The following is a 12,170-nucleotide window of genomic DNA, read 5'->3' as shown; positions in this document are numbered from 1 at the left end:
TGTCTCTCTCTCTCTGTCTCTGTCTTGTCATCAGGGAGTTATGGCCTTGGTTGCCCTACCTTTGTGGGAATGCACCTCGACTGTGCCCAAACCATCTTATCTTTAAATGCAACCCATTGTTCCATTATAGTTTTGCTTTCCGATCTTTGATTCCAGTTTACCTGGGGCAGGTCTGATATCCCACTGAAGATGGTCCTCCCTAATTATTTTTAATCCAGATTTTTCCTTTTCCATAACTAACCTAAACCTTATAATACTATGATCCCCTACTGACGCTTGATCTGCTTGACCCACCTCATTTCTCAGAACCAGATCCAACAACGCCTCCTTCCTTGTTGGGCTGGCAACATACTGATCAATGGAACAATGAGTTGCATTTCAAGATAAGATGGTTTGGGCACAGTCGGAGTGCATTCCCACAAAGGGGAAAGATCGGGCAACCAAAGCCAGCAACATACTGATCAGGAAATTCTCCTGACAACACTTAAACGCTTCCTCCTCTGCCTTTTACACTATTACTGTCCCAGTCGATGTTGGGAGAATCGAAGGCCCCATTGTCACTCCTCTGTAGTTTTTGCATCTCTCTGTAATTTCTCTGCAAATTTGTTACCTTCCGTCTTTCCCACTAGTTGGTGGTCATTATCCCATTTGTGTTTGTGGGAGTTTATTGTGAGAAAATTGGGGGCTGCCACGCTTCCTACATTACAACAGTGTATACACTTCGAGTACTTCATTGGCTGTAAAGCGCTTTGGGGCATTCTGTGGTCATGAAAAGTGCTATCTAAATGCAAGTCTTTTCTTTCCCTCTGACCCCACCTAATACCTTACTATTTCTACCATAGTTCTGTCTGTCTCTCTCAATCCTTTATGCACCTGTTTCTCCTTTCTAATGCTAGATCCTGGTTTCCATCCCCCTGCCAAATTAGGTTAAACTCTCCCCAGCAGAATGAGCAACCCACCCTGTGAGGACATGGGTCCCGGCTCTTTTGAGGTGCAACGCATCTGGGCTGTATAGGTCTGACCACCCCCAGAACTGGTCACATAGCCCTAGGAATCTAAAGCCCACCCTCCTGCACCATCTCTCCAGCCACACATTCTATCCTCCTGTTTCTATACTCAATAGTGGATGGTATCAGGAATAATCTGGAGATTACTATCTTTGAGGTCATGCTTGCTGGTCTCCTTCCTAGCTCCCTAAAATCAGCCTGCAGGACCTCATCCCTCTTTCTTTTTTATCCTGCCAAAAATTTATTTCATTTATCAGCCTTGGTTATCTGTTTTAGGAAGAGCCTGTTGCACGTGTCTTCCCTTTTGATTATTTTGGGGAAGTAATCACTTATAGTTAGTATTTTGTGCTTATCCTCAATTTCAAGTCGGCTAGTATCTTTAATGGTTTTCTTCTTTCTTTGACTGTTATGTTATTGTAGTACTGCAAGGAGTTTCTACCTTTCTGTTTGCTTCCACAGCTATGCATTCTTCTCTGGAGCAGAACCATATTGAATTTTTCTATTCCCATGTCCTAGGATGCTAAAACTACCATCTTGGCTGTGGTGACAAACTTAGCACAGATCAGTAATCAAACCTTGCTTCTTCCCCATTTGTAAAGCACCACCTGCTGGTGTCAGCCCAGCCAGCAACCTGAAGTAGCAGCTGCAGGATGAAATAGACAGAAATGGACAGTAAATACTGGCCTTGCCAGCAATGTCTACATCCTCTGAGTGAATAAAAAGATACTTCCTCATTGAGCCAAAAATCCTTTTATAAAGATATTTTGAACTACGTCTCTTGATATTCTATTCAGAGACATAATCATAAAGTAGATACTTTACTTAGTCAGTCATTCCATCTTATTTTCAGATGCACGTTTTTTTCTCACCAAGTACTGTAGTACAGAAGTAATCAGCAGTCATTTGCTCCAATTCGAGCCTGATATCAAATAGATCAAAACAGTAAATGTTGGAAATACTCAGCAGGTCAGGCAGCATTTGTGGAGAGAGGAACAGATTTGCGTTTCAGGTGGGTAACTTTTCTTCAGGTCTGACAGAGATTAGAGATGTAATGGCTTTTAGTGCAAAGGCAAGGAACCTACAACTCCCTCTGCCACTTTAACAGTTCCAGTGTGCTGGCCCCAATTGTCTGCTTTTCACCATGGGCATCCAGTCCCTCTACAACCTCATCCACCACCAGGACAGCCTGTGGGGACCTTCCATTTCTTGCTTGAACAGAGGTCCAACCAGTCCCCATTCAGCATCCTCACCTTGGCTGAACTTGTTCTTGCATTGAAGAACTACTTATCTGACTCCACTCACTTCCTCCAAATAAAAAGTTATGCTAAGGAAACCTGCATGGGTCTTAACTGTGTCACCCTTTTCATGGGATACATGAAACATGCATCTGTTCTAAGCCAACTGATTCCCATAGCTAACTTGGTTACACTTCCTCCCACCCCACCTCCTGTATGGACTCTATTTCATTCTTCCAGTTTCTCTGTCTCCGTGACATGTCCTGACGATGCCACCTTCTGTACCAGTGCTTCCGATATATCTTCAATTTTCCTCAACCGAGACCGCCCCTGCACTGTGGTTGGCAGAACCCTTGTCCGTGTCCGTCGCATGTCCCGTACTGCTGTCCTCCCTCCTTCCTCCCAGAACCATGATGGGGTATTGCTTGTCCCCACCTTCCAGCCTCCAGACTCAATGGATCATTTTTTGTCACCTCCAGTGCAATTCCATCACCAAACATATCTTCCCCTCCCCTTTTCAGCATTCTGAAGAGACTATTCCCTCTGCGACATTGTGATCCACTCTTCAATCACCCTCTCCCCTTCCCGTGCAAGTGCAGAGGATGCAGCATCTACCCTTTCACCACCACCCCACCATCCAGAGCCCCAAACACTCCTCCCACATGAAACAGTGATTTGCTTGTACTTCATTCAATTTATTGTACGTTGCTCATGATGTGATCTCCTGTGCATTGGGGAGTTCAAATACAGGAACGCACCCACAAGTTTGTTGGAAGCGGAGGCAATCACTGACTTCAAGAGGAAGTTGGATGGCCACTTGAGAGAAATAGACTTACAGGGCTACGGGGGTCGAGCTGGGGAGTGGGACTGACCGTATAGCTCTGTGGAGATCCAGCATGGACTCGATGGGCTGAATGGCCTCCTCCTGTGCTGTAAATAACACTGACTAGGTGATCACTTTGCTGAACACCTCCATTCAGTCTGGAAATGTGACGGAGCTTCCAGTCAATTGTCATTTTAATTCTTGGCCCCATTCTGACCTCTGTGCTACACTGTTCCACTGAAGTTCAATGGAAGCTCAAGGATCAGCCCCGTATCTTTCAGTTAGGTAACTTACACCCTTTTATGCTCAATTTCAGATTATAACCACTGCTCCCATTTTATTGGAAAAGCAGGTGATTATTATGGTTTTGTTGCCATTTACGCTCTAGAGGCATCTTTTTTTCTTGTCCCATTGCCACACACTTTTGCCTTGTCCCATTATCCTTTTTGTTAGGTGAAGTGAGAGTGACTGTCCTTAACATTAAGCAGTATTTGACAGAGTGTGATTTCGAGGAGCCCTCGCAAAACTCAAGTCAGTGGGAATCGGGAAAACTCTCCAGTGGCTGGAGTGATAACTCGCACAAAGAAAGATGGTTGTGGCTGTTGGAGGCAAATCGTCTCAGCCACAGGACATGACTGCAGGAGTTCCTCAGGGTAGTGTCCTGGGCCCAAATATCTTCAGCTGCTTCATCAATGACCTTCCCTCCATCATAAGTTCAGAAGTGGGGAAGTTCGCTGATGATTGCACTTGTTCAGCACCAATCATGACTCCTCAGATACTGAAGCTGTCTGTGCCTGCATGTAGCAAGACCGGACGACATTCTGTCTTGGGCTGATAAATGGCAAGTAACAGTTGTGCCACACTGGTGCCAGCAATGACAATCTCCAACAAAAGAGAGTCTGACCATCTTGCCTTGACATTCAACAGCATTACCATTGCTGAATCCCTCACCATCAACATCCTGGGGGTTACCATTGACCAGAAACTGAACTGAGGCAGCCATATAAATACTGTGGCGACAAGAGCAGGTCAAAGGCTGGGAATTCTGTGGCGACTAACTCAGCTGCTGACTCCCTGACGTCTGTCTGCCATCTACAAGACATAAGTCAGCAGTAAGATGGGATACTCTTCACTTACCTGGATGAGTGCAGCTCCAACAGCACTCAAGAAACTGGACACCATCCAGGACAGTGCAGCCTGCTTGATTGGCACCCCATCCACTCCCTTAAACATTCACTCCCTCACTACCAGTGCAAAGTGGCAGCAGTGTGTTCCATCTACAAAATACGCTACAGCAATTCAACAAGGCTTCTTCAACAGCACCTTCCAAACCCATGACCTCTAGCACCGAGAAGGACCAGGGCAGCAGATGCATGGGAAAACCACCATCTCCAAGTTCCCCTCCAAGCCACACAGCATCCTGACAACATAACATAAGAAATAGGAGGAGTAATAGACCATTCACCCCCTTTTGCCTCCTCTGCCATTCTATAAGATCATGGCTGATCTGATTGTGGTCTTAACTCCACTTTTCTTCCTGCCCCCCATAACCCTTGACTTCCTCATCAAACAAAAATCTGTCTAACTCAGCCTTGGATATATTCAATGACCCAGCATCCACTAATTGCTGGGGAGGAGAATTCCAAACATTAATGCCCCTCTTGAGAGAAGAAATTCCTCCTCTCCGTCTTAAATGGGAGACCTCTTAATTTGAAACTGTGACCCCTAGTTCTGGACTCCCCCATGAGGGGAAACATCCTCTCAGTATCTACCCTGTCTAGCCCCCTCAGAATCTTGTGTTTCAACTAGGTCACCTCTCAATCTTCTCAATTCCAATTAAAGTTAGGCCCAACCTGCTCAACCTTTCCTCATAAGACAAACCCCTCATCCCAAGAATCAGCCTAGTGAGCCATCTTTGAACTGTGTGGAACTATATCGGCGCTCTTTTGCTGTCGCTTGGTGGAATTCCTGGAACTCCTTTCTTAATAGTACTGTGGGTGTACCTATACCAGATGGACTGCAGCATTTCAAGATGGCAGTTCACCACCACCACCTCGAGGGCAATTGGGGGATGCGCAACAAATGCGGGCCTTCCCAGCAATGCTCTCATCCCTGGAATGAATAATATATATATATATTTTTTTTTTAAATCACTCCTGCAACCCTATCATAGACCTTCCCTTTTGTTCTTTACACCCTGCCCCTTTCCTACCTCTGTACTTGCTTAAAAGCTATCGCATCTGTAATCTTTGCCAGTTCTGACAAACGGTCAATGTCTTGAAATGTTAGCTCTGTTTTTCTCTCCACAGACAGTGCCTGACCTGCTGAATATTTCCAGCACTTTATTTTTATTTCCGGTTTCTAACGCGTAGTATTTCACTTTTGATACCCTATGGATGTTTTTTTTTTGAGGAAAGTTTAAGGTTAAAGTGATCAGACTTGCTGATCAAGGCAGCTTCCTTAGAATTGCAGGAAGTATTCCTTCACACATCCATTCACTTATAGCGCCTGTGTTCTATTTTGTTTTGGCCATACTGCTTTTCCACAGATATCTGGTCCTGCTTCATTATACTGTATGGGCAATTGATCTGCTGAAGGCTTGTTTACCAGGTCAATAATCAGGAACATCAGCAAGTTTCTAGTCAATCTCTTAAAGCCATCAGAAATATGCAGGCTGGTAAAAATGCACAATTTCTAGTTTCAAGCTGTGCAGTACTTAGTTCAGTACATTTAACACTTCAGAATAGGCAAAAGAATGATTTAGTGATATTAACTTTTCAGCTTCTGGAGATTGGACATCTTGTGTTGTAGAATAGTTTTTCTTTGAGTGGAATAAGCAATAAAATTTTTGAAATTTCCTTACTGAATAAATCATAAATATAAACAAAGAACAGTACAGCACAGGAACAGGCCATTCGGCCCTCCAAGCCTGCGCCAATCTTGATGCCTGCCTAAACTAACACCTGCACTTCCGGGGCCCATATCCCTCTATTCCCTTCCTATTCATATATTTGTCAAGATGTCTCTTAAACGTCGCTATGGTATCTGCTTCCACCACCTCCCCTGGCAGCAAGTTCCAGGCACTCACTACCCTCTGTGTAAAAAAAAAAAAAAACTTGCCTCTCACATCCCCTCATCTTTGCCCCTTGCACCTTAAACCTATGTCCCCTAGTAACTGACTCTTCCACCCTGGAAAAAGCTTCTGACTATCCACTCTGTCCATGCCGCTCATAACTTTATAAACCTCTATCATGTCGCCCCTCCACCTCCATCGTTCCAGTGAAAACAATCCGAGTTTTTCCAACCTCTCCTCATAGCTAATGCCCTCCAGACCAGGCAACATCCTGGTAAACCTCCTCTGTACCCTCCAAAGCCTCCACGTCCGTCTGGTAGTGTGGCGACCAGAATTGCACGCAATATTCTAAGTCTGGCCTAACTAAGGTTCTGTACAGCTGCAACATGACTTGCCAATTTTTATACTCTATGCCCCGACCGATGAAGGCAAGCATGCCGTATGCCTTCTTGACTACCTTATCCACCTGCGTTGCCACTGCAATTCTAACAGTTAAAGAAATTGTCCTGAATGCATGTTTAATATAAACTATTTATATTGGACTGAGATAGTTCAGTGGATAAATTGTTCATAGTACTGAGCCACAAAGGTCAGGATAGTCCCATGTTTGAATAACAATATATGTTATTGTTATTGATGAACTTAGAGCATGGATCAGTACTTGGAGCTACGATGTTGTGGCCATTACGGAGACTTGGATATCACGGGCAGGAATGGATGTTGGATGTTCCGGGGTTTAGATGTTTCAAAAGGAATAGGGAGGGAGGTAAAAGGTTGATGCTAAGAGGGAGTATGTGCTGGAAATTTTGAAAGACAGGACAGATAAGTCCCCGGGGCCAGACGGGATATACCCAAGGATATTACGGGAAGCGAGGGAAGAGATTGCCGCGCCTTTGGCGATGATCTTTGCGTCCTCACTGTCCACTGGAGTAGTACCAGATGATTGAAGGGTGGCAAATGTTATTCCCTTGTTCAAGAAAGGGAATAGGGATAACCCTGGGAATTATAGACCAGTCAGTCTTACGTCGGTAGTGGGCAAATTATTGGAGAGGATTCTGAGAGACAGGATTTATGATTATTTGGAAAAGCATAGTTTGATTAGAGACAGTCAGCATGACTTTGTGAGGGGCAGGTTATGCCTCACAAGCCTTATTGAATTCTTTGAAGATGTGACAAAACACGTTGATGAAGGAAGAGCAGTGGATGTGGTGTATATGGATTTTAGCAAGGCGTTTGATAAGGTTCCCCATGGTAGACTCATTCAGAAAGTAAGGCGGCATGGGATACAGAGAAAGTTGGCTGTCTGGATACAGAATTGGCTGGCCCATAGAAGACAGAGGGTGGTAGCAGATGGAAAGTATTCAGCCTGGAGCTCGGTGACCAGTGGTGTTCCGCAGGGATCTGTTCTGGGAACACTGCTCTTTGTGATTTTTATAAATGACTTGGGTGAGGAAGTGGAAGGCTAGGTTAGCAAGTTTGCCGATGACACGAAGGTTGTTGGAGTTGTGGATAGTGTGGAATGCTGTTGTAGGTTGCAGTGGGACATTGACAGGATGCAGAGCTGGGCTGAGAAGTGGCAGATGGAGTTCAACCTGGAAAAGTGTGAAGTGATTCATTTTGGAAGGTCGAATTCGAATGCAGAATACAGGCTTAAAGACAGGATTCTTGGTAGTGTGGAGGAACAGCGGGATCATGGGGTCCACGTCCATAGATCGCTCAAAGTTGCCACCCAAGTTGATAGGGTTGTTAAGAAAGCGTATGGTGTGTTGGCTTTCATTAACAGGGGGATTGAGTTTAAGAGCCGCGAGGTTATGCTGCAGCTCTATAAAGCCCTGGTTAGACCACACTTGGAATATTGTGTTCAGTTCTGGTCGCCTCATTATAGGAAGGATGTGGAAGCTTTAGAGAGGGTGCAGAGGTGATTTACCAGGATGCTGCCTGGACTGGAGGGCATGTCTTATGAAGAAAGGTTGAGGGAGCTAGGACTTTTCTCATTGGAGCGAAGAAGGATGAGAGGTGACTTGATAGAGGGGTACAAGATGATGAGAGGCATAGATAGAGTGGATAGCCAGAGACTTTTTCCCAGGGCGGGAAGGGCTATTACCAGGGGGCATAATTTTAAGGTGATTGGAGGGAGGTTTCGGGGAGATGTCAGAGGTAGGTTCTTTACACAGCGAGTGGTGGGTGCGTGGAATGCACTGCCAGCAGTGGTAGTAGAATCAGATAAATTAGGGACATTTAAGCGACTCTTGGATAGGTACATGGATGATAGTAGTATGAAGGGTATGTAGGTAGTTTGATCTTAGAGTAGGTTAAAGGTTCGGCACAACATCGTGGGCCGAAGGGCCTGTACTGCGCTGTACTGTTCTATGTTCAGTTAAATGATATGATCAGACAGTGCTACAGACAAGAGAGGGAAAATAAAATGAGCCAAGGGTCCTGCTTCTGATTTTTACCAGGTGACTCGAGCTGAAAATTGTTAGGTGGTTAGCTTGGATGTAGTGGTTCATAATTTCCATCTTTGCTGTCTGCAGTGCATTATGGGTATGATCTGGCAGGACAAAATCACCAACGCAACAGTCCCCTCAAAGGCATTGCTCCCAAGTGTATTGGCAGTAATCAAACAGAGGCGGCTGTGGTGGATGGGACACGTCCCCAGAATGGAAGAGAATCACATATCCAAGGACCTTCTGTATGGTGAGGTAGTCGGGGCCAGACAACCAGTGGGGCGCCCAAAGCTCCGCTTCAAGGATGCTTGCAAGCGTGATGTGAAGGCCCTAAATGTCGACTACTGCACCTGGTAGTTCTAAGCTGGCGAAAGAGGGAAATAGCGACACTTCTGTAGACTGGTGTGCACTACCACGATGACCAGTTGCTACAGCAGCTTGACAACAGGCGCTAACATCAAAAACAACTCAGTCACTTGGCAGCTTCACGTGCAGTACTTGTGGCAGAGCCTTGGATTGGCCTTCACAGCCATCAGCAAAGGTGCACCAAGAGAAGACACCCCACCTAAGTGGATTATTTGCTGCATGTCCATCATCTTTCGTAGATGGAAGGATGCCGACCAGTACTTTAACAGTCTGATCATCTGCCAGTATTCCTGTTTGTGCTCACACAATCAATAGCACTTGTTCAAGCTCTGAGAGGGATTCTATTTATATATTTGGAGCTACTGATAAATTATATAAATACATTTGGTGCAAGAAATTAATCTGTATCTCTACTTAACCATTGTAGACTAATTGTCCTTGGAATCTAATTTCAGTGTTCTCTGCCACAAATGTTTTCATTTCCATGAATTTTTGAAGAAAAAGTCCATGGAATCTTTTAAAGTAGTATTCAGTGTTCAATGTAATGAACATGTAGCTTGTATCTTGATAAAGCTTGACCCGTTTTTAAATAGACTAGCTTAATTATAAAATTCCAAACAGAACCGCACCCCATTAGAGATAAATTAATTAACACCTTGAAAGACGTGAGCAACAGCAATCCTACTGCACCAGAAAGAGTGACTTTTGTATCTTGGTGGGGTAGGAGATGGTGTAAATTGCGTCCCAAGACAGATTAAGAAAGAAATATTGCTTGGTATTTCCCATTGAAGATGAATTAAATCATCTTGAAACTAAACATTGAAAGGAGATTGTTAGTGGTAAAAGAGATTGTTTGTTTTTAACAGGTATTCGATCTGTAAGTTTTTATGAACACATCATAACAGTTGGAACTGGACAAGGTTCTCTGCTTTTCTATGACATCAGAGCTCAGAAGTTTATGGAAAGGCTGTGTCAAGCGAACTACTACAGTGAGAAGCAGAAACTCAAGTCTTGTGAAGAAATTTTAAAATTAACAACCGGGAAGGGTTGGTTGGTAAGTTGGAGAGAGCTTTTATGTCTTTAGTTAAATGCAAGATGTGCCCAATCCTGCAACTATTATCCTCGAGGATTTTAAAGTCAGCATGGTAACGACCCAGAGGGGATTTTTGAAGCATGTGGAAAATCTGCTAACTAGTGATGAGGGAATGAATGACTGTACTAATATTTAAATAGGGTGATAAAAATGACCTGGGCAACAATAGGACCATTGACCTAAATATGAATAATAGGTAACATTAAATCTGAGTCAGCTGCAGGAATCAATATGTGGCAGTAATTTAATAAGAAAGAGCTAGCATAGACTTGGGAAGGAAGATCCTGCTGTATCGACATTTACTTTTTAGATGAAGTAGATTGTCATTCCCTATGATCTAGCTTATTTAGAATTTGAGAGAGCTTTTGACAATTTTCACATAAAAACCTTATAATTCAACTTTAACAATACAAATGCAAAGCAGAACATGGACCTGAATAAGAAACTGGATTTTTTAATTTAAAAAAAGTGAGCTAAGAGTACTTGTGAAAATGGAAGGAAAGGATTTTCAATTGTATAGCATCTTTCACAAGAACATAAGCCCTCGGAGCAGGAGTAGGCAATTCAGCCCCTCAAGCCTGCTCCGCCATTTAATATTATCATGTCTGATCTCATCTCGGCCTCAACTCCACTTTCCTACCCGTTCTCCATAACCCTTCAACCCTTTACTAATTAAAAATCTGTCTATCTCCTCAAATTTACTCAATGTCCCGGCATCCACTGCACTCTGGGGTAGTGAATTCCATCGACTCATGACCCTTTGAGAGAAGTAATTTCTCCTCATCTCTGTTTTAAATTTGCTACGCCTTATCCTAAAATTATGACCTCTCATTCTAGATTGCCCCACAAGAGGAAACATCCTCTCTACATCTACTTTGTCAATCCCCTTAATCATATATACCTCAATTAGATCTCCCTTCATTCTTCTAAACTCTAGAGATTAAAGGTCTAAACTGCTCAAGCTTTCTTCATAAGACAAACCCCTCATCTCTGGAATCAATCTAGTGAACCTCCTCTGAACTGTCTCCAGTGCAACTGCACCTGTCCTTAAGTAAGGGGACCAAAACTGTATGCAGTATTCCGGGTGCGGTCTCACTAATGCCTTGTACAGTTGCAGCAACTGTACATCCCAGTAGTTTGCTCAGTAGTTTTTATCTGGCGATGATTGTTCTAAGTTCCTCCCTTTCTATAACCTCTGCATTTCTTGTTACTATTGAGATGGTACTAGTGTCCTCCACTGTGAAAACTGAAGCAAAATACTGATTTAGTGTCTCCGCCATTTGTATTACCCCCCATTAACTCCCCTGTCTCATCCTCCAAAGGATCAATATTCACTTTAGCTACTCTCTTCCCTTTTATATACTTATAGAAGCTTTTGCTATCCGTTTTTATATTTTGCGCTAGTTTTCTTTCATAATTTACCTTTGCTCTTTTTATTATTTTTTTTTAGTAACTCTTTGTTGATCTTTAAAAGTTTTCCAATCTTCCAGCCTGCCACTGGCCTTTGCAATATGGTATGCTGTAGTTTTTGTCTTTGTTATCCTTAACTTCCTTGCTTAGCCATGGATGTTTTTCCCCCTCTTAGAATCTTTCTTCCTCTCTGGAATATATTTTAGTTGGGAGGAATTGAATATCTCCTTAAACATCTGCCACTGCTCATCAACTGTCCGACCTTTTAGTCTTCCTGCCCAGTCCACTAGGGCCAAATCTGGCCTCGTGCTTATGTAATTACCTTTGTTTAACTCCAGAACGCTAGTGTGGGACTCCAGTTTCTCGCCCTCACTGAATTTGAAATTCTAGCATGCTATGATCACTCTTCCCTAGAGGATCCTTAACTAGGAGATCATTAATCAATCCCACCTCATTACACAATACCAAATCTAGAATTGCCTGCTCCCAGGTTGGTTCCACAACATATTGTTCCAAAAAACAATTTCTAATACATTCAATGAACTCTCCTTCGAGGCTCCCCTTGCCAATTTGATTAATCTAGTCTATATGCATATTAAAATCACCCATGATTATTGCCGTACCTTTCTTACAAGCCCCCAGTATTTCCTGGTTTATACTGTGCCCCACTGCGGGAGCTACTATTTGGGGACCTATAGATTACTCCCACCAGGGTA

The 12,170-nt window shown here is 43.6% G+C and overlaps 1 protein-coding gene across 1 annotated transcript in view; it reads left to right on the top strand.

Moving 5' to 3' along the window:
* Window positions 1-12,170, top strand: part of dcaf12 (DDB1 and CUL4 associated factor 12) — a 158,787-nt gene that overhangs the window by 131,519 nt on the left and 15,098 nt on the right. Inside the window, exon 8 of the mRNA XM_068031735.1 lies at window positions 9,818-10,005. Within this exon, the coding sequence (XP_067887836.1) occupies window positions 9,818-10,005 (188 nt within the window). The remainder of the gene's footprint in view (window positions 1-9,817; window positions 10,006-12,170) is intronic.

Source organism: Heterodontus francisci, chromosome 1 (genome assembly GCF_036365525.1).
Source record: "Heterodontus francisci isolate sHetFra1 chromosome 1, sHetFra1.hap1, whole genome shotgun sequence".
NCBI lineage: Eukaryota > Metazoa > Chordata > Chondrichthyes > Heterodontiformes > Heterodontidae > Heterodontus > Heterodontus francisci.
This window is presented reverse-complemented; position numbering and strand designations above follow the sequence as displayed.